Source organism: Gracilinanus agilis, chromosome 5, assembly GCF_016433145.1.
Source record: "Gracilinanus agilis isolate LMUSP501 chromosome 5, AgileGrace, whole genome shotgun sequence".
Lineage (NCBI taxonomy): Eukaryota > Metazoa > Chordata > Mammalia > Didelphimorphia > Didelphidae > Gracilinanus > Gracilinanus agilis.
Window position 1 is genome coordinate 5099411 of NC_058134.1, and position 23125 is coordinate 5122535.

General features: G+C 48.6%; 1 protein-coding gene across 1 annotated transcript in view; it reads left to right on the plus strand.

Annotated features, from left to right (window-relative positions):
* The first annotated feature begins 4877 nt into the window (after positions 1-4877).
* LOC123249710 (taste receptor type 2 member 1-like) overlaps positions 4878-23125 on the plus strand; it is a 23380-nt gene continuing 5132 nt past the window's right edge. Inside the window, exon 1 of the mRNA XM_044678843.1 lies at positions 4878-4980. Within this exon, the coding sequence (XP_044534778.1) occupies positions 4878-4980 (103 nt within the window). The remainder of the gene's footprint in view (positions 4981-23125) is intronic.

The window sequence follows — 23125 nt, forward strand, 5'->3', positions numbered from 1 at the left end:
TAAGAGAGGAGACGGGAAGGAGGGCAAGATGAGGTCTGGGGGACCCCTCCTCTTTTCAAGGACAGCATCATCAATAGAGCACTGAACCTGGGGTCAGGCAGACTTGAGTTCAAGTCCAGCCTCAAATAACTTACTAGCTCAGTGATCCCGGTCGCTTCACTTTTGCCTGCCTCAGTTTCTTCATCTGTAAAGTGGTTCCCCAGGGCTGCCGGGAGGATAACACACGCTATTTGTAAAGCCTGTTGCAAATCTTAAAGGGAGTATAAGAGCACAAACGGTCCTCTTCTCTTCTAAGTCTTTTCTGTTACTCTATGCTAGGCAAGCCTTCAGGTGCTTAGAAAAGCCCGGCGTGTTAGCTATTCCGGTTCCTCGGAGCTGCCTGGCCCCGCTTCCCGTCTCTGGGGTTTGAGTCTGGCTAGGGAGGCGAGCCCCTGCCTTGGGTGCTCTCAGAGGGGGAGCCGGGCATGTCCATCGCATTCTCTCGGCAGTCCTGCCTGCCCACAGGGAGCTCCCCTGGGCAGACTGGGCAGACGCTCACAGGCACCGAGGAAGGGATGGAGGGAACCAGGAGGACTCCTGGAGGAGGAGCCCTGGGTCAGAGGCGATGGAGGAGTGGAGCTGGGGAGAGGGGACAGAAGGAGACGGGGCTGGCAAGGCAGGTTCCCATCAGGCTGGGCCTCATCCTGGGAAATGGACTTGATTGCTCAGTGATAGAGCGGCAGAAGCCCGGCTGGAGGGCTGCCCCCACATCCGCCCTGGGTTCTCTCATTCCCTTTCACAGCAGATGGAGGTTCGGATGGACGGAGCCTTGGCACCGAAGGGAACCATCTGCTCCTTGTCCTCTTCCTATAGAGGAGTCTGGGGCAGCAATGCAGGATACGAAGGGGAAAGAGTATGGTGCCCGTCCCAGTCACTGTCTTCCCTTCCTCTGGGGAGGCGCTATGGGGTCCCCATTTTACATGTGAGAAAACTGAGGCCCGGAGAAGTTATAAGACATGCTCCGAGTCACACCGATAGGAAGATGCTGAGGTTGGATCTGAACTCTGCTCTTTGTGACTCCCAGGCCAGCCCCCTCTCCACTGAACCCTCAGTCCAGGGAGCTGTGAACAACTCAGGTGGTGCCGAATGGATCCTTGTTTGGGTCCCCCCCTTGGAGAATCTGTGGTCTTTGGGGTGTCCTGAGAAGCAGAAAGCGAGTTGGAGAATTGGGGCATCGTCCATTGGGAATTCAGTGAGGGGGCTTAAAGGGATGCATTTCCAAGTGGTTTGCTTTGGACTTTTCCATGAACTGAGCCTGATCCTTCATGCCCTGGAGTTGCCAGTGTAGACGCTGCTGCTTGGGAGGCCTCCCAGGAAGCAGCTGCTCCAGGGATTTCTCAGCACAACATCTCTCTGAACCAGCCCGCCGAGGCTGCGCGGGGCCTCCGCTTCCGTTCCAGTCGACTGTGGAAGTCGGGCCTTTCGGAGAGAGGGTGTGTCTCCTCCTGGGCTAACTTGGACACGTGTTCAAAGGCTCTCAAAACACTTTCTGTCCTTAAACATTGTTTATAAGTGGAGCCTGTGCGCCTGGTGCCCCTAATTGAAGGGTCTGCCTGGGACGGGATTTCCGGCGCTTCCCTCCTGGGGTGTTTCAAGCTCTTTAATCCTGCGAATTCCTGTTTGTGTTGGAGTGTTTGATCTGGGCCGGGGAGGCAGCTCAAACCAAGCGGTGAGAGGTAGGGACTTGGGGGGCGCCCGAGGCTCTGGCTGTCCCTCTTTGGTCCTTGGCGTGAGACCCCACCCGATTCCCAAACCCTCTGGAGCCTCCCAGGCCACCCAAGCCAAGCCAAGGCCAGGGGAGTCCAGAGCCCCAGCTAAAGGACCATCTGAAGAACGTGGCCGAAGGCTGGCCTGTTTTCCTCCTGGCAGAGGGACCCCAAACAAGCTGCGAAGACTTTCTGTGCGTGAGATTGGGTTAGCCCCAGGATGAGCCCCTTACGCTGCTAGAACTCCCCACCCAGAACCGTCCAGCCCTCTGGAGAACCTTTGGGGATGAGAACCTCACACTCTGCCCGGGGGGTTCCACTGGGCAATAGCTCTGGATGGCCAGGAGCTCTCCTGCTCTACGAGCCCAGGCCTGCCTCCCTCTTGGTCCTGGTTCTATTGACCAAGTCCCACCAGGATTCACCAAGCGATCTGCCCTCTTCCTGCCCGTGACTCCGTGATGAGAGCCAGCCAGGGCGCCCTGCGCTTTCTCCTTTCTAAGCTAAACAGCCTTCGTTCCTCCTGAGCGAGTCTTTCCACCTTGGTGCATCCTGGGATAATGGACCTAAGAAAGGGCAGCTAAGGGGCACCAGAGTGCACAGAGCAGGGGGCCTAAAGTCAGGAGGATTCATCCAAGTTCAAATCTAACCTCAGACATGTACTAGTTGGGGGATTCTGGGCAAGTCACTTAACTTTGCCTCAGTTTCCTCACCTGGAAAGTGAGCTGGAGAAGGAAATGGCAAATCACTCCAATGTCTCATGTAAAAAAGCCCCCAAAAGAGCCGGGCACAATTGAACAACAAACCACCCAAGAGCCGATTAGTTCAGGCCCCTCGTTTTACAGATGAAGAAACAGGACTAAGGAAGCTAAGTGACTTTTCCAGGGTCACTCAGACAGGAAATAGCCAAGCCAAGCTCCCGTCCTGGGCCCCATGATTCCCAGGTCAGGGTTCTTCACACCTCCTCAGGACAGAATCCTGTGTTCTGAAATAAGCCTCCCAGACGTGAAGCCCGGATTCCAGGTGTCTGAGCAGGGCCGAGCCCAACAGGACAAGGGGGCTCGCTCCTGGGCGCGACCTCTCAGCTCTCTAGAGCAGCGCTGGCTTTCTGTGTCTGCCCAGTGGTCCCTTATCTCGTGCTGAGCAACCTCTTCTCAGATATTCCCACAAGCTTCCTTCTTGCCCCACATTTTGTACTCACGTGGCTCATTTGTTGAACCCCCAAATCACCCCAAAGTGCCTCGATCGTGTCTGTTCCAGAGACCAGCAGAGAGTTAGGAAGGTTTCCTTACATGGGCAATGCAAAGAAATGAAGAAGAAGAAGAAAGAAGAAGAAGAAGAAGAAGAAGAAGAAGAAGAAGAAGAAGAAGAAGAAGAAGAAGAGAAGGAAGAGGAGGAGGAGGAGGAGGAGGAGGAGGAAGAGGAAGAAGAGGAAAAGGAAGAAGAAGAGGAAAAGGAAGAGGAAGAAGAGAGCTCTGCAAGAAAGCGGTGCATCCGGGCAGAGTATCCCACAGAGATGGGCCTGAGGGAAGCCAGGAGGAGGGGGCACAAGCACCCACCAGGCTGCGTCCATGGGCTCGTGAGGGGTCAGACGCTAACGGAGTGATTGAACGCCCCCACCTGGGAGCCCCGGCTCCTCCTCCCGGCTCTGAGCTCGCCATTTTATTATATTTCTGCCCCCGGAGCATTGGCCGGTCCCGAGGACGCCAAAGAGAACCGGGCAGGGGACGACGGCCCGTGCTGACACCAGAGACCTTCTCCTTCCCCTTCGGTCCCAAAGGGGCTCTCCTGAGCTGCGTCCCAGCCGTGCTCCGGCTCTTGGCTCTGGCGGAGCCTCCCGGCGTATCCCTCCCCTCGTGGCCCTGGACCCAGGCTGCCGGCCCCCGTGACCAGAGGAAGCCGTTGACTGTGGAAAACGCCAGCCTTGCGTGGCTTGTGGAGGGCAGGCAGGGGGTGGGCGAGGCGACACTCTTGAGGAGAATCTCTGTGGATTTAGACTGTCAACGTGAGAGAACCCGACGCTGAGCAAGGAAGGGAAGGCAGAAGGAGCCACCAGCCTCGCCCGGTCCCGTGAGGCACGGCAGCCCCCCACGAGGCTCAGAGAGGAAGCCAGAGCGTCCGGGGGTGCCGCAGGAGGCTGGACTTTTTGTTCCTATTCATCAGTTGGCACAGACGTGGGGAGCTCTCCCTCTGGAGCCTCCTTTCCCGGGGAAGCTGCCGGCAGGAAGCCCATCTGGTTATGTCGGAGGGTCCAGTCTCGAGTCGGGCCCAGCCAGATGTGCCAACAGTCACAAACACGACCAGGTGAGAGCCGGATTACAGCCATTTCCTTCTCCACAGCATGGACCAGCTCTGGGCCCGGCCCTCGGGGCTCAGCAGGTTATTTTAATGGGTCAGAGGCTGCGGGCTTGAGGGATCCAGAAAGGGATCGGCATGTGTAGGGCCGCCCCTGCTTGGATCTGAATCTTGGCTTGAACACAAAGCGACACCCAAAGCCATTTACATTGTTTCTGTTCCTCCATCCCTATGAACGCCCCGTCCAGCCCTAGAAAGCACCCCGTGGGGCAGAGGGGGGCTGCACTACCTTATTGGGCGCCTTCGGGATCCTGAAGGAAGAAATCATGGCTTGGGCCCATGAGACGTCCGGCTTCCGTTGTGGGGACGACCGTGCTGGCCCTGCAGTAAAACCAAAGAGCCGGGTCAGCTCCTGCCTCTGGTGTCCCCTGTGGGGTGACCGCGGGCAGCCACTGACCTTCTCCTCTGCCCTCCGAGATCACGGCAGCAACCGGACCTCTCACAGGGGTGCCGGGAAGGAGCAGGGCCAGGCCAACTTGGCGAGCCAGCTAGGAGGGTTACCCTGCTAACACGGCAAGGAACAATGGCGGGTTAATTAGGGAAATGCTGGAAGAGAACAAGGAGGAAAGGACCTGGGAAAATGGCCTGCCACGTGCATCTAGGACGAGACTCAGGGCGGAGGGCCGGGGAACACCCTCGACCAGTGCAGGCCACCATCCTCTCGTAGGAGGAGAGTCCAGTGACCTGCTGAGGATCCCAGAGCAAGGCCGGGCCAACCCTGAGGCCGGCTCTCCATGCCCTGGTCCATCCTGCCTCTCGTGTCTTATGCTCATTTAACGCATGTCATCATGGAGGATGGGGCCTGACGATGCAAGGCCGCAGACTCTGGCTGTAGAGGGTGCCCCGGGCACGCTGGACACCCCCGAGAGCCCTCAGAAAGGTCGTCAGCATCAAGAATAGGTGCCACCTGACTAGGCGGGACTGAGAATGGCAGTGGCTGGGCCTGTGTCCTTCCTTCTACTCCGCATCCGTCTGCCCATAAGGAGACGCCAAGGAGGCTGTAGGGCATGTCATTGGCCGAGTCCCCACAGAGCCCACCAGGAAGAAACAGCGCATCCGCCCCAGCCCTCCAGCCTAGCCCGAGTGTGTCGCCACCAAAACGTAAAGGAAACTAGAAACTGTGTGTGTTGAGGAAGCGTGTGGCTTCTTGTAGACGAGAGGCAGCCAATCTCCACCTCTGCCAGTAATGAGAGGCTTGGGATCCCCACGACTCTCTAAATGAGCCCCCTCTCTTCCTTCTCTGACCTCCCAGCAAATGCCCAGCTTTGCTTCAGGGCTCCCGCCTTCCTGTCTGGCCCTCTCTGGCTCCCCAAGCAGACTCCCATGTCGGACACTCTCATCTTGTAGCAGCAGAAAAGCCAGGGCTATAATCAAAGGATTTGCCTAGGGCCGGGGGCAGAGCCAACTCTTGGCATCAAGGAGAGTTTGAGGGCTGCTCCGTTCTCAGTCACCCAGAAGGGAAGGACGGGGGACTTCTGGGAGGAGGGCGGCCAAGGAAACGTCTCTCTAAGAGGCTTGTTTCCCTGCTCTGAACTCTGAATACAGGGTGGGATGGATGGGTCCTAAATAGCAAAGCAGTCCAGCCGCATAGTTCCAATCTGCTAATTTCCTTTGCTTCTGTAACATCCTCTCTCCAAACCTTTGCACGGTTCCTGCTCTCCACCACCACCACCACCACCATGCCTGGAGTGCTGTTCCTGCTCACCTCTGTTGGGAGATTTTTGCTTCCTTCAAGGCTTCCTGAGCCCTCTCGCTGTCATGATTCCTTCCTTCTTAAAAGACCCTGAGGGGGCAGCTGGGTAGCTCAGTGGACTGAGAGTTGGGCCTAGAGACGGGAGGTCTGGGTTCAAATCTGGCCTCAGACACTTCCCAGCTGGGTGACCCTGGGCAAGTCACTCGACCCCCATGGCCCACCCTTACCACTCTTCCACCAAGGAGCCAATACACAGAAGTTAAGGGTTTAAAAAAAAAGACCCCGATATTTGGCCATTTATTATATTCTGGAAACTAGGAGGGATGGATAAAAGCTTGTGAGGGGCAGGTTTGGAATGCGGGGGAAGGAATCCCTAACAATCAGACCATTGCAGAGCAGAATGTTCTGGCTAGGACGGTGCTGAGCTCTTCAGCCCTAGCAGGGAGGCAAAATTCTATGGAGGCAGGGGAGATATTGGAGGATGTGCTCCTGTTCAAGTCCAGATTGGACTGCTTGACCCTTGAGGTTCCTTTGAGCTCTGAGATCGATTCTTCTTCTGTCCATAGATGGCAGCAAATCCCTAAAGTCACAGGCAACAGACTGGCATCGGGATTGGGCAGATGGAATTTCCTGCAAGAAATCCATTCCCTCACTTGAAAAATGAGCCTTTATAAACATGGTAATACCTGAGCTTTTAATCACCCAGAAGCAGCCAGAAGACAATGACAATGACGACGACAGCTCCCTCATTCAAGAGGCAGAAGGGAGGGTAGACAGCTCTCATGGCAGAAGTCTAGGCTTCTTTGATGGGTGACCTTGGACAAGTCTCTTGGTCTTGCTTCACTGATCAGGAGAATGAGGATGACATTCTTTCTCTAAGGACCTTCCCCCTCCCTGCCAACTGACAAGGCAGGTTGTGTAAGCATTTTGGTCCCCATCTTATAATTGTCAAAACTCAGTGACTTTCCAAGGTCGTTCATCTGGGGAAGCTCTGGGTCTGGGTCCAGGTCGGCAGACTCTGGTCCACCATTCTTACCAAGGTTACCACTGATTATAGCTTGGACATTGCTATCCATTGGTTGATAAGTATTGTTGAGATCTGCCCAGCACTGTACCAGGCATGATGGGAAGGGGCCAACAGCCCATAATTTGAGATAACAAAGATGAATGGTCACAGAATTCTGTCCTGAAGAGCTGGACAACACAAATGGCATCTGTCCCTCCCTAGGTCTTTAGGGGGAAAAGTAGAGTATCGAGTCAGTGCTGGCCTTTTTTCCCCTAAGCAAAAAGCAAAAGTTGGATCTTCAATGTTTACCCTTGGCCAAACCTCAGCAGCCTTCCTGAAGGCTTCTCCCAGGAGTTCATGGTTCACAGCCATCTCCAGATACCTAGGGCATGATAGATAGTTGTGAGGGACTAACCACCAGTGATGCCTCCCCTTGTGCCCATTTTACATCTTCCTCTGCCTGTCCCTCGATGCCCCACACCGTTGATGCTGAAATTGTTTGTTCAGTCATGTTTCACTCAAATCCAATTCTTTGTGACCCTATTTGGGAGTTTGTTGGCAAATATACTGGAATGGTTGGCCATTTCCTTCTCCAGCTCATTTTATAGATGAAGAAACTGAGGCAAACAGGGTTAAATGACTTGCCTAGGGTCATCCAAATAGGATGTGTCTGAGGTCAGATAAGAACTCAGGTCTTCCTGATTCCCAGCCCAAATTCTATCCACTTTGCCCCAGATCTTCCCTAATGACACTGCCCAGAGTGTGTATAGAGGGAAAGAACAGCTGCTTTAGGAAAGAATGGGCTTCTTCCTATCTTCCCTGTAAAAGGAGGAGGTTGGACCAAAGGACATTCAAAGGTTCCTTCCAGCTTTCAGTCTAATCACTGCACACACTGGCTCCCAGCTCTGACACTTACTTGCTGTGGAACCCTTAGATGGTCACTTGATGTTTTTCAGCCTCAGTTTTTTGCTCTGTAAAATGGAGATAATAATGCTCCCAACCTCCTAGAATGTTTATAGAAGAAAGTGCTTCACAGACCTGGAAGGGCTGTAGAAATGGTGACCCACCTCCTGAAGTTGGCAGACTCAAAGAGCCCAATCTACTTGTGCGGAGTGGGGCTTCTTTTGGCAAGTCCATTGCTTCTCTCTAAGGAAGGAGGAAACAAGCTCATTAACCTCTAACTGAGAAAACTGAGGCAGTTCCTAGACCTGGTGTTCTATTTATCCTACAAGGAGTGTGGCTGGAACTGTCACTGGTGAGCCTGCCTGCTTTGTTCCAGGCCCAATAAAGGAAAAAAGCTAGATGGTGCAGCAGAGAGTCTACTGGACCTGGAGTATGGGAGACCTGACTTCAGATCTCCCCTCAGATGCTTACCATCTGTGCAGCTTTGGGTAAGACATGTAACTTCTTAGCCTCAGTTTCCACGTTTTTAAAATGGGGATAATAATAGCCTCTGCCTCACAGCGTTGTTGTGAGGATCAGACCTCTCTCTCTCTCTCTCTTTCTCCCCCTCTCTCTCCCTTTCCTTGCCAAAACTTAAAGTGCTCTTCAAATGTTGGCAATTATTATCATTTGGTCCCAAGTGGAATTCCCTAAGAGCTCTGTGAGAAAGCCTCCATTCCCAGCACCCAGCCCCTAACACGGATCAGAGCCTGAACCTTGACAACCATTTTACCAGCTGCCCAATGTCAAGGCAGATCATCTTTCCTAAGTTTACATGCAGAATTTGAATAGCCACAATTTGATTAAATCATGGTAAAATAGTATTAGACATGCATCAGTGCCATCAATCAAAGAATGCTTTAAAAAAAATGAGAACTCAGTGAATGGGGAAGGCAGCGATGCCCCTGGATAAAACTTTTATGAAGTGTTTGGGGAGAACAGTGATGTTTTCAAAGTGAAAAGAGAAGTTGTCTATGATTCAGCCATACCACTGCTGGGTTTATACCCCAAAAGAGATCATAAGAAAAAAGACTTGTACAAAAATATTTATAGCCACTCTCTTTGTGGTGGCAAAAAACTGGAAAATGAGAGAATGTCCTTTGATAGGGAATGGCTGAACAAATTGTGGTATCTGTCTGTGATGAAATACTATTGTGCTCAAAGGAATAATGAACTGGAGGAATCCCATGTGAACTGGAAAGACCTCCAGGAACTGATGCAGAGTGAAAGAAGCAGAACCAGGAGAACATTGTACACAGAGACGGATACATTGTAGCACAATCGAATGTAACTGACTTTGCCAGCAGTAACAATGCAATGACCCAGGACAATCCTGAGGGACTTAGGAGAAAGATGCTATCCACATCCAGAGAAAGAACTGTGGGAGCAGAAACACAGAAGAAAAACCACTGCGCATGTTTCAATGGGGATATGATTGAGGATGGAGACTCTAAACAATCACCCTAGTACAAATATATGGAAATAGATTTTGATCAATGACACATGTAAAACCCAGTGGAATTGCTCATTGGCTATGGGGGAGGAGGGGAGGGAAAGAACATGAATCGTGTAACCATGGAACAATTTTCCTAATTAATCAATTTTAAAAAGAGCAGTTGTACAGAGTAACTGGAAGGAAAGCCCTCCATCTCCCTAGAAATCAGAGAAATATAAATTAAAGCAGCTCCAAGGGATGATCTTACACCCTGAAAACGAATTTAAAAAAGTGACAAGCCTTAAAGTTGGAGGCTGGAAAGGTTGGGATGTCCCAGGCATGCTCCTCCATTGGTGGCAGAATCATAGATGTTCAGAATCTTTTAGGAGAGCTGCCTGGCAATGCAGAGTGAGAACCAGCAAAGTAGACATGCCCTTTGAGCCAATATTTTCCTTATTAGGAAGATCCACTGAAGCTATTATTAATTCTAAAGAAGAGGGATCTGCACAAGCATTTTCATAAACTCAGAAGTCTCTCCCTGACTCTACTCCGCCATCCCTCCCAAGAGAAAATAGCCCTGAGGATAACCTAAAACATCCCAAGACAACCTAAAAGATAGGAGAGTTAGGACTAGGGGTTGCCTTGATGGATTGTGAGATGGGAGTGGAATGTAGGAGGCATGAGAGCTCGACGGAATAATGCCCTGTTAAATAATAATAAAATATTAGCATTAGTCATTAGATAAGCAATTCTCTAAGGCTCTGGACTGCAGAGCAGGGGCTGATCTACATCGATAGAAGGAATCTTCTTATTGGGAGTTTCCTATATCAATGAAATCCCACTTCTAGTCCCCTTTTCCCACCTCCTCTCTGCCAAATTGGACTTCTCTCTCATTTAAACATCATAAAATACTCGTAACAGTTGTGGGAGGTAAGTAGCTTCAGTTTTATCCCTACTTTAAAAATAAAGAAACAGACTCAGAGAGGTTAGGCCATTTGTCCTGGGTCACACAGCTATTGAATATCCGAGGGGAGGGGGTATCCTACCCCCAGCCTCCTGACTCCATATTTAGTTTTTTCTTTAAGTGAATTAAATTGTATCCTAAGAAAAGATGCCCCTGCAGTGGGTTTTATTTATAAATTCAGCCTGCCTCTGAGTTGGCATCAGACTTATCTGCATTCTACAGACCAACTAAAAAAATAACGCTCTGTACTCACCCCAAGTCACTATTCATACTGGAGCAATGTGAGTAGTGGCAGCCATTGCCTCTTCCTACCCTACCCCTTGCTTAATGCAGATTTAGTGGGACTTGGCTGGGTCTCCAGGGATTAAGCACGCAAATCTGGAGGGTTCAGGGAGCCTCTTCCCTCACATATTTACATAGTGGAAGTCCTCCATTTACGTGTGTCTTGGGCTTTGAGGGCAGGACAGCCAACAAGGACCATAGACAGCTCCCCTGTCAGCTCTGGCCATTGCATCTGGGCACCTGAGGTTACATGCCAAATCATAAACGGGCTTGGGGGGCTGGGCTGGATGCCAGTTTGCCAGCCCTGAAAAGAACTCGAGCATTTTCAGACATTGATGTCACTACTTTGACATATATTTTAATTGAACATAAATGGACTTGATCCTCTCTGAGCCTCGTTCTACTGGTCTTTAGAATGGGGACAATAACACTTGTCTCTCCCCCCCCCCCCTTCCCACAGGCTTGGGATAAGAAAAAGCTGTGTAACACTTAAGATACGTTAACGACGGGAGATGTTAGCAAAGATTGGAGAAAGCATTTGGGGAACTCGTGCCTCACTGTTCGGGTTAACAAAGCACAAGTAGGGCATCCCTTCCACCTCGTGACTTTCCCCATCATGATTTCGATATATCGCAGGTCAGCACAAGACATGAAATGGGAATTTTTAAGATATTCGCAGAAGCCACAGACATACACGAAATATACGTCTGCCTCTGGGTCGTGTCAACGACATATTTGATCTTTTAACGCAATAAACATACGCGGTTTTCTGAAATTAAACTAAAACGTTAACAGTGCAAAGAATGCCAAAGCCGGCAGAAAACACACGAAGGCGAGAAATGTAGAGATGTCGGAACATTGACCCACACAGAGCCTATGACCAAGCACTGAACCCAGACTTGACAGTGGGGTACTGCAAACACCCCGTAAAAGAAAAAGAAGGACTCTCAGACTTCTCTGGTCCCAAGGGAGACCGAAACATGTCAGGGAGATTTCCTAGATGGGGGAGATGCCACGCCCCGAATCCCTGTGCTATAAAAGAGATACCTGTAGTAAGGCACTATTTCCCCAAATTATTTTTCTAGTCTTTCCTAATAACTCCCAAGGCCTGCCTTGATGAAGGGATAATCATGAGACAGGATAAACATCCCTCAGAGCCCCCTGGAGTCATGGCTCTGGGACTTGAGGCACCATTTCTTAATTTGCCAGACATGATTTCTCATATCTTATGCAGAAACTAATGGGGGGGGGGCAGGGAGGAGAGAAGACTGGATTTCCATGGCAACCAGGTAATTCATCTAGCAAAGGTGCTGATAATAAGAAGCCCTGCTCCCGGAACATTATCTGCAGGAGAACTTTGCCAGCATGGAAGAGGAAACCAAATGATGGCTTTGGAGCTCTAAGATCATGGATAATGAACTGGCAGGAAAAATGTCTTCTTGACTAATTTTATAGGGGGCAGCTGGGTAGCTCAGTGGATTAAGAGCCAGGCCTAGAGATGGGAGGTCCTGGGTTCAAATCTGGCCTCAGACACTTCCCAGCTGTGTGACCCTGGGCAAGTCACTTGACCCCCATTGCCCACCCTTCCCACTCTTCCACCCAGGAGCCAATACACAGAAGTTAAGGGTTTAAAAATAAAATTAATTTTATAGAGGAGAAGGCTGAGAAGCATCTTGAGCAGGTTCCAGTGAGCCCACTTCTCGATCGTCCTGCTTGTTGCTAGCTTGATCTATTCCCAATGCCTCTGTTCCCTAGGGCCCCCACCACTGGGGCATATCTTAGGGCAGGAGCTACTTTGAGGCTCCCTCAGAGCAGGGCAAATTGACCCTCTAGAGAGTACCAACCCAGTGTGCCTCTTTCATCAACAGGCAACAAGCTGGTAGCATTTGTAAACTTCTTGCTGTGTCAGGAACTGTGCTAAGTGCCGGGGATATTTATAAATTCTGCATTACATCTAATACAGAAAAGAAAATGTGAAAAATTAGCTGGTCCAGAACCCTCCCCAAACCTGAATCCACAAGGAGAATTTAACAATGGAATAAGGAAGTCAGAAGGTAGAGTGATATTCCAATGAAGAAGGCCGCAGGAAGAATTGGATGTTCTAGGGCGAGACGGCTCCAAGACTTGGAGAAATTTCCAAGGAAATTCCAAGATAACAGCTGTGGCATGGTTTTCAAATTGAGAAAATCAGGGTCAAAGCCACGAGGGGAATTTTAAATGGCTCTGTGTAACCGATGAGGGGAAACAGAGTCAGAGATAACACTAAGATTTGGGACTTGGGAGAGGAGATCCCTAGTGGGGTTGCTGATCTTCTGCGTCTGAGTTCCATAGAGACAGCCAGAAAGAGATGGGGATTAGTGAACTGAGACTAGACATGTGGATTTAGGAATCACTTGCCAAAAAATGTTCATCAAAGTACTAAGGTTAAATAATTCAGCCAAAGAAACAACCCTAAAGATTTTTAAAAAGTGAGGGGAATGACCTGGTTATACAAAAATATTTCTAGCAGCTCTTTTCGCAGTGGCAAAGAATTGGAAACTGAGCAGACGTCCATCCATTTGGGGAATGGCTGAACAAGTTGTGGTGTATGATTGTACTAGAATGCTTACTGCACTATAAGAAATGATAAGGATGATTAAAGAAAAACTGGAAAGACCCACCTGAACTGATGCGAAGTGTAGTGAGCAGAACCAGGAGAATATTGCACACAGTAAAAGCACTATTCTATGATGAACATTTAAAAGTGATTCAGCCACTCTTAGCAATGTGGTGATCCAAAGAAACCCTCAAGGACTCGTGATGAAAAATGCCTCCAGAGGAAAAAAAACAATGGAGCCTGAATGTAGGTTTAGACATACCAGATTTCACTTTATTTCTTCACTTTTCTTTGGTTTGTTCAAGTTCTCTTTCACATAATGACTAGTAAGGAAAGATATTTTAAACCATTACACAAGGAAAATCTATATCAGGTTGCTTGGCATCTCAGGGAGGGGTGAGGGTATGGAAAGAAGTGTGAGAATCTGGCACAGACTTCTTTAAAACGAAGTTTAAAAATTATTTTTTTCATGTAATTGAGAAAAAACTAAAATATTATTTAAAAGAAAAAAGAAAAACAAGTTCTTTCCCCTGACAGTAAAAAAGAAACCATAAGAATTTAAGGTCTTTTTTTCCATGAGACTCATGTATTTGGCCAGTAGATAGAACCTTGCTATTGGGGTTTCCACATGAGACTTGTGGTTTTGGTCTTCTGTATGTAACAGCATCATCTACTGATTATGTGCTAAATGTCACATTTGCTGCACATGGTGCTTTGGTGGATGCCTTCTGGTGGCATCTGCAGGATATCTGGCCATAAGTGATTCTGGTGGGATCATAGTATGTTCTTTATACGTACCTAGAAGGTTTGCCTCCAGATACCTGGTATACGTTAAGGAAGACAGCTAGATAGCAGAATGGCTAGAGTACTGGACATAGAATGAGAAAAGTCTGAGTTTAAATCAGGTCTCAGAGTTGTGTGACCCTGGGTTAGTCACTTCACCTCTGTCTGCCTCCCTTTCCTCATATGGATATGAATAGCACCTCCCTCACAGGGTTGTCTTGAGAAGCCAATGACATCATATTTACAAAGCATTTTGAGAACTTTAAAGTATTATATAAACACTCTCTGTGATTGTGGTTGTTATAGCGTTTCCAGGGGTCTTTGCCTTTGAACTGATGTGTTCTTTGACTAGAAGGTCAAAATAAACACTCTAGTGTGAGCTGCAGGTTCTGTGTTAGGCGGCTGCCTGCCTCCTACCTGGAGAAGCATTTCTGGCGAACCATTAGGAGAGGGTATGAAGGCCGGGGAGGAGAGCTCTAGTCACCTCCTTCTAATGTCTTTCATTTTCAAGAGCCAAAACTGACAAGAAAGACCCAGGATCCCTTTCTCTTTTCTGTAAAGGGATCCAGAAGAGCAATCCTCTTGGCTTCCTCGTTTTGTAATCATTGAAAATAAAGACATGGGGGCAGCTGGGTGGCTCAGTGGATGGAGAGCCAGGCCTAGAGACGGGAGGTCCTGGGTTCAAATGTGACCTCAGACACTTCCCAGCTGTGTGACCCTGGGCAAGTCACTTGACCCCCATGGCCTACCCTTACCACTCTTCTGCCTTGGAGCCAACACACAGTATCGACTCCAAGACGGAAGGTGAGGGTTTAAAAAAAAGAAAGAAAGAAAATAAAGACAGCAGGAAAGTGTGGCAGGAATTTTCAAAATCAAGATGGATCCCTCTGGTGTGAAGAGAATGGAACAAGATTTGGCCAGCCGGTCATGGAGAAGGCTCTTCGTGTGCTGCCCAGAACTCTTTCTACAGTGACTGTGCATCCAAGTGGCCTTCTTCCAGAATCAAGTCAAGTCGGCACAAAATGGAAATGAGCTCTTTCAAACAAGCCATTGGCCCTAAGAGCGAAGTCCTGCCCCCCGGCACCAGGAAGCGTCCGCTCTCACTCACCTCGACAGCGCTGATTCCAGGAGAGTCTAGGCACGGAGGCAGGAGTGGAAACCGCAGCCTCCATGAAACAGACCCAGCCATTCCCAAAGGAGCCGTCATGAAAAGCGCCTTTTCATGGGGTCGATCACGCTGGTTTCATTGTCTCCAGACCAGGCGTCGTTCCGCTTTCAGAACTGTGGAATTTAAACCCGGAGAGGAGACAGAAATGAATAACAGGACTCGACGGCGCTCAAGGAATCTTGGAGCAGCCGCGAAGGCGCTGGGGCAGCCCAGAGGAGGCAGGTCGCTTAATTCCCAAGACTTCCCACTCTGAGACTTTAAACCAGGCTTGTCTGAATGGAGCCCCTGCTCTGGCAGGTAAAGCTTCAGAACAATGGAGAGCTGCCTCCACAGAGCCAGGCTTTCCTCTGGCCAGGTATGTTGGATCCTCCATTCGCTTTGCTCAGAGCTTAACAATGAAAGCCAAAGTCTTATTATTGCTCCCTGCGTTTCTGATACCACAGTCTTTCCCCTTAAGCAGTCCTCTGCCAAGAATGTTTTCTTGTCAAATATATAGATAGATATAGATGATATAGATATAGATATGTACACACACACACACACACACACACACATATATAAGCAAAGCCCGCTGACATTGTAACTAGGTCTGTTGTGGACTACATCCATAGTCTTCCTCTCTTCTGAGCTGTTTCCTTGTCAGTTCTCCAGATTCGAGGCTGATCATTTCAATTCGTCGCCGTCAGAAGATAAAAATAAAGCATCGTTTGCTCTCCAGAAATGTGCAGGTCTTCCCAGGATTCTTGAATTTCCTCCTATTCCCCACTTCTTAGAACCTAAAACGATGTCATTATGCTCATCGATCCAGCGGCAAGCGTTTCTCTGAACCAGGCACTCTGGGAAACTGTGAGGTGACCAAAAAAAAAAAAAAAGGAAAATCCGGATTCCCGTCCTCAGGGGGCTCCCATTCTCAGGAGGACACGCGGAAACAACTAGATCTATTCAGTATAAATGGAATAGAGCCTCAGAGGAAGGCAATAGCAGCTGGGGTGTTCTTTAAAACAAACAAACAACAACAACAACAACCAAAAATCACCTTACCTTCTGCCCCAGAACCAATATGTTTTGGTTACAAGGCAGAAGAGTGGTAAAGACTAGGCCATGGGAGTTAAGTGACTTGCCCAGGGTCACACGGCTAGCAAGTGTCTGGGTCCAGATTTGAACTTAGGACCTTCCCTCTTTAGACCTGGGTCTCAATCCACTGAGCTACCCAGATGCCCCACTGGGGTGTTCTTTAAAGGTGTCTCGTGCATAGGCTAAGATTTAAATTGCCTTGAAGGAATCCAAAACTCAGAAGAGGAGATAAAGAGAGAGAGCACTGAGGACCAGACTGCTAAGGCTCCGGATGGGATGGGATGTGCCAAATAGTAAATGTGTCTGAATCCCATAATTCACGGAAGGGAAAGAATTGCATGTTAAGAAGATTAGCAATGCTAGAAGGATCAGAATGTGACGAGCATAGTTTAGTTTGTTTAACTGTTTCCTGATCATTGGGTACACACTGTCTTTCCAATTGTTTTTTACCACAGGACTTTTTTTTTAAACCCCCACCTTCTGTTTTAGAATTATTATTGTGTGTTTATTCCAAGGCAGAAGAGCAGTGAGAGCTTGGCAATGGGGATGAAGTGACTTGCACAGGGTCATACAACTAAAAAGTATCTGAGATCAGATTTGTACCCAGGACTTCCTGTCTCCAGGCCTGCTTCTCTATCCACTGAGCCACGTAGCTGCCCCTCTACAGATATTTCTACAACTACATCATTTTCTGTAGAGACTTTCTTTCCATCCTTGGATTCTTGTGTGTACCCAGAAATGGGATTTCTAGGTCAAAGCCTATATATAGTCTACTAATTTTCCTCAGATTATTCTAAACTGATTTCCTGAATGTTTTACAGGGATTCCTGTCTCCACAGGGACTCCGAAGAATCTCTTAAAGGCTGTCATTGAATAATTGTGGATGAGCGATTTAATCCTCCTTTTCACTGATTCTCATCTCTATTTCTGGGAAGAAAAATAGATTCTAAAAGTCACTCATCTCTTGGGACCCAGAGCATCCGTGGGATTACCCAGAAGGATCAAGAATCATGAGAACGTGGGTCTGACCCCAACATGCCAGCATAAAACAGAGATCCGGTAAAGTCTACAGTATGGAAGTAAGACCCTAATCTCCTTACTCTGTGAATTACCCTATTAATGCACAATGAAATAAGTAGCCAAAGGAAAGAAGGAAGAGAAGTAATCGATGCTGGGGCCTTTGGATGCCTGGACAATGTATACTTGACTGCATAGGCCAATGGGTATTTTCATGTATAAAATTCAAAAGGTCACATCTACAGCTGAAAATCTTGGCAGGCTTGACTAAAAGATTGTGTGTACCTCTTACACAACACAGCTAAGTTCCGATATGCTGAGAATTTGGTTAGATCCCATCTGGACAACTGTTGGTAAGAAGCAGATCTGGAATAAGGCTTCCCCAACCTTGATTAGTTCTCCTCTTTTTACGTGATGAAAGAGTCACTGAGGCAAATCAAGAATTTATGTACTCGTCTCCTTTTGGCAGAAATGGCTCCTGCAGATGTTTGGACCATAAAGGTCCTTTATCATGGCCATGTCTTGTGAGCCCTTGGGCCAGCTTTTGATCCATTTCCCAAACTTCCTATTCATTTCTTCTCCCTGACCAGGTGGTCTATAGTCTACTCCAATTACATTGTTTGTTTTTCCTCCATGATGATCTTTCACCAAATGTTCTCTTCTATGTTTCCCTCTGTGGCTCTTGGATTTCTTCATATGAGCATATATTTTTAATATTCTCCCCACATACCATTTAATCTATTCTTCTTATTGAAAAGGGAAGTTGTTCAGAGAATCACATTTTCCAAGCATCTTGATAATGGCCGATTATTTTCAAAATTGGCTCTTTGCATTGGGCTCTATTTTGATGTTATTCACTCACTTCAATCCTATCTCACTCTTTATGGCCCCCTATGGGGTTTTCTTCAAAGATATTAGAGAGATTTTCCATTTTACAGATGAGGAAATGGAGGCAAAGGGGTTAGGTGACTTGCCTGGGGTTACACAGCTAGTAAGTGTCTGAGATTAGATTTGAACTCAAGTCTTCTGACTCTAAGCCCAGCTTTCTATCCACTGTGCCATTCAACCGCCCCATTGGGATTTATAGTTTATTTTTTAGAACTTTTTGTGTATAAATATCTGAAACTATGTGTCTTGTCTCAACTGTCTTTTACCCGTCACTCTCATTACCCTCTATTATAGTTACATGGCACGGTGGGTATTTGTAGGCAGTTTCTTTCCTTTCCTTTAATTTCTCAGGCCAAAGCCCTTGCTGCTCCTTGCCAAGAGCCCATCATAATGATACTTTGGGGAAATTAAAAAAAACAACCACCAGAAGCTCCTTCATTCTAAATGTTGCCTTCTCTTGTCATTTGGGGGCTAGAAGATCTTTGGATGATGGTGAGCTATCCCGGGGCCACAATGTAAGGACATAGAGAGTAGTCATAGTGGGAACATGATCATGGAATCATGGATATCAAGCCAAAAAATGACCTTAGAGGTCAATGAGTCCAACCTCTTCATTTTACAAATCAGGAAACTGAGGCATTATCTCCTGTGTAGACCAAGATGCTAAAGAATGGAGAGATCGTCCCAAATCCATGCATGTGGGTGTTCCAGTGAATTCACCTGGTTCATTTTGGATTGAACATGGGATCAGGGATGGGAGACAACAACCATTTGGAGGTTTTCCAGTATTCATCTGGGGCACTGAGGAAAATATCCTCTCCTCTCTCCACCCCCACCAATTCTTCATGTTCTCTCAGTCATCTTGGTCAGCTAGACAGTGGTTCCTCTCCTATTTTGCATAGTTGCCCAACTTTTAGCAGTATAGGTAATACCTGGTGTGAGAACACCCTCTACCAACATAGCAAGCCATTTCTAATTCAGGAGATAAGCCCTTGGAAGTTGGTTGAGGTGGAGAAAAGGGAATGGTCTTGTCTGGGTCATGTACCTAATATCAGCATTAATATATAACAATGGAGAAAGCACAAGCCATGCAGTCATACAATCTGGGTTCAAATCTTGTCTCTGATAATACCTTGCTACATGACCCTGGACAAGTCCCTTCCCCACCCTTGGGCCTCAGTTTCCCCTTCTATAAAATGAGAAAGTTGGACTTTCTGGCAACAAAGATTTATTCCAGTTCTGGGTCTATGACATGGACCTAAGATAGCCACAGGAAGGAAGAGAACTAAGAGGGTGCACACTTCTTCCTGCACTTTCTTTCATGACATGGCATCCCAGCTGAGGCCAGCCCTGGCTCCCATTCTTTCTTGGCACACAGTTGACCAGGGGGAGCTGAGCCCCAATCAAGGCTATGCTTGTCATCTGGCCTCAGCCAAAGAAGGCTACATGAGCTAGAAGGACTCTTCCAGTCAGTATCACCCGACCCTACCCACTTGGTTTACACATCAGAAAGCTGAGGTCTGAGGGTGTCTGGCGGCTGGTCCAGGGTGGCCAGTGTCAGAGCTAACATTCAAAGCCTGCTTCCCAATTCAAGGTGCTACAAGCTGGCCTGCCTCTCAATCAGTGGGTGAAAAATGGCTCTACTGAACTCTTAGGATCTCAGGCAGGCCTAGAGGGGAGCCTACGCATCTGTTCTCTGGGATGAAGGGAATGGGGCAGCTCTGGCAGACGTCCCTGGAAATGATCTATTGGGATGCTCTCATGGGAACCATTTTTCACCCACTGAATGATTAACAAGAATCCTCCATTCCTCCTCCCCCATGACCACAAGTAACTCAGGCAGCTCCCTGGCTCTTGCCCTGAGATCTATTTATTCAAGTATTTATTGTGTGGGTCTATCTATCTGACAGAAATGGGCAACAAGAACTGGGCATCAATCACTCAGCAAACATTTATTAAGCACTAACTATCTACCTGGCACCATGTGAGACACTGAGGTTAGGGAGGCAAAAATAAAAGTCTTTGACCTTAAAAAGCTACCATCTGGTCAGGGAAGCAAGTGCAAAGCCTTCACAGAATAAATAAAAAGTAATCATGGTGATGGTCAGCCTAAGAATTGGGGAAGAGACAGCCAGGAAAGGCTTCATGTAGGAAGCAGCTTCAACCAATTGAGCTTGAAGGAACTAACGGATTCCCGAGGCAGACAATGAGGGAGAGCAGGAATGGCGTTACTGTGGAAATGGGAAATGAATTGGACTGAGGAAGAGCAAGGCGGCCATTTGAATTGGAGCACGGTGTAGATGAACGGAGAGTAATGTGACTAGAGGCACTAGGAGGGAGGCCAGAGTCACCTCGGGAAGGGCTTTAGATGCCAGGCAGAGGACAGGAGCTCTTCTAGAGGTGAGAGGGAGCCCTGGAGGGCCTCAGGCAGGCTCACATGGGCATCCCTCCATTTCACAGAGATCCCTTGGGCCGTCATGCTGAGGATGGACTAGAGACAGGAGGCATCTGAAGTAGGAAGACCAACTGGGAGGCGATGGAACCGCTCCAAGGCTGCCGCCATCTTCCTTCCACTCCTTCCCTTGCCTTCCTGCATGGATTCAGCAATACAGCCAAAGAGAACCTGGACACAAGAAGTCTGTAAAGGACTCCAAAAGAAGCTGGCGGGTCTGGAGCAACCGTGAGACTCATCTACTCCCTGGGGCAGTAGAGGGATGGCCCTGGTCTCTGAGCATTCATGGAGGGCCTGGATGAGATCTGCAGAGGTTGGGCAGGTCTGGGTGAGCTGCAACGTGCTCCTTTGGAGGGAATGGCCACATCGGGGAGATTACAGATCTGTTGGGCTATTGGCAGGCTGGCAGTTCCCTGAGCCTGCATGCAAAGCAATCTAATTGTGAAAGCAGAAAATGATGAGTGCAATATGGCAGTGTTTGGGTGGTCATTATGCCTTGGTGGGGAAGGGGCATAGCTCTGGGAAAGCTCGGCACCTGGAGAAAGACAATGGTGGGATGGGCATCGGGGCTTTCAGAGAACAAACGATTCTGGCTAAATTCAAATCCTCCAATGAACCCATTCCCGACTCCCTGAAAGCCCAGCTGCACCGGGGTGAATGGGGCATGCAAATGCATCCGAGCAAACTCAGCTCCAAGGGCCAGGGAAGGCGCCCTGCCAAGGCTGATGGGCATCCACTCAGGCTTTTCAAATGAGGCTCCCCCAGAGACTGGGCTGCCGGGCAACATCTGCTTTGTGACCCCGGCTTCTGGGTCATTTTCGACGGCCTTTAACTTGGCATGTGAGAGGCCACCTGGAGGGGCACACAGGGGGCTGCTGGTCTTGGACTTGGGACGGCTTTCACGCACAGCTGCCGCTGACACATGCAACGGCTCTTCTGGGCACGGGAAAGTCCGCCAGCCACTCGGTCCCTCAGGCAACATTCTAAGTCTGTAAGTAACTGGGAAGCTGTCGGTCCACATTGCCATCCTTAAACTCCAGTGACTTCTGTGATCATTTTCTGTAGCCTGTCCTAGGAGCTCAGCGGCCCCGTAGCTGACAGCACACTAGACCTGTAGTTAGAAGGACCTGAGTTCAAGTTTGACCTTGGGCATTTACTGGTTGTGTGACCCTGAGCAAGCCTGCCTCCGTTTTCTCATCTGTAAAATGATGATGATGATGATGATGATGATGATGATGATGATGATGATGATGATGATGATGATGATGATGATAGCATCTACCTCCCAGGATGGTCATGAGGACCAAATGAGATCCTGTTTCTAAAGTGCTTGGCACATAACACATATTTAGCATGAAGAAATGTTTCTTCCTTCCTTTGGCAATCAGGTGTACAGAGACAGCAGAGAAGCTAATAGTGTGCTGCTTTCTAAAGTGCAAATTCACAAATGATTCTTCCTCAACAGACACTATCTTTCATTTTCACGGCAATGATTACATTCTGTTTTGTGTGAACAAGATTCCAGATCCGTCCCCCCCCCCAGAAGAGAGAGACCCGGGGGCAGAAAGCAGGAGCCTGAGAGCAGGTGTCTGGGAAAACAGCCATGGCTAGATAATGAGGACAGGCAGATCACAAGGGTCCTTGAAGAGCACGAGAGCAGGGAGAAGACAGCCAGCAAGGGAGACGTCCTTTATAATGGCGGTACCCGAGGAACGACAAGTCAGAGAGTCCTAGCTGGAAGGGCCCCTTGGAAAGGATGCAGTTCAACTTCCTCAATTTACAGAACACGAAAGGAAGACAACTAGAGAAGGAGAAGCCAGACCATGGCAAGTAAGAGACAGAGCAAGACTGGAACCCAAGCCTCCACTTCCCAGATGGGGGAGGGTTTCTGTTCCACTCCGTGACCTCTCTGGTGACATGTCAATGATTCAAGGATGGAGGATCTCCCCGGAGTGGACACTCTCTCCTTCAGGAACTGCCCAACTCATTCAAGCTTTATTAGGGGCTTTGGATAAATTGCTGTCATGATGAGAACCCCCAAACCAAAAGAGAGTCATTCACAGATAATGAGGAGCCTGTGCCCAGATCACACCTGGGAAGACCCCTAAAGCTCTGCTTCACAATCTCAAGGAGGGGTCCAGTCCTAAGTGAAGCACTCAACTCAGACCTCAGTGCAGATGCTTTAAAAAAATGTGTCGTAATTACTATTTTACATATTATTTGTGTGTTTTCCTCCTCTAACCCTGTGCCATGCTGGTGAGGCAGAGTGATAGCTGGGAAAGAACACAGGATTTGGCATCAGCAGAGTCTCATCTCTGGTCTTAGTGGTGTGGTTGTGGGTAAGAACCTCTCTGGGTCTCAGTTTCCTCCTCTGTATAGTTGGCATAATCTCTCCTAAAGATCACATGGGGTTGTCAGCCAGACCCAGTGAAATGATGTCTATAAAGCCCTTGGCACCTTTTTAAGGGCTACGTAAATGTTGGGTAGACATTAGGTACGTAATGGGCAAAATGGCCAAAGCCAATCAGTTCACTGACCCAGCAACCTCTTAGAGTTACAGTGAGGAGAAGAAAGCTTTTCAATATCCTTCCATTGAGACAGAAAGGGGTGGGGAGGAAGAGAAAAAGAGAGAGAGGAAGAGAGAAAGAGAGAGAGAGAGAGAGAGAAAGAGAGAAAGAGAGAGAGAGAGAGAGAGAGAGAGAGAGAGAGAGAGAGAGAGAGAAAGAGA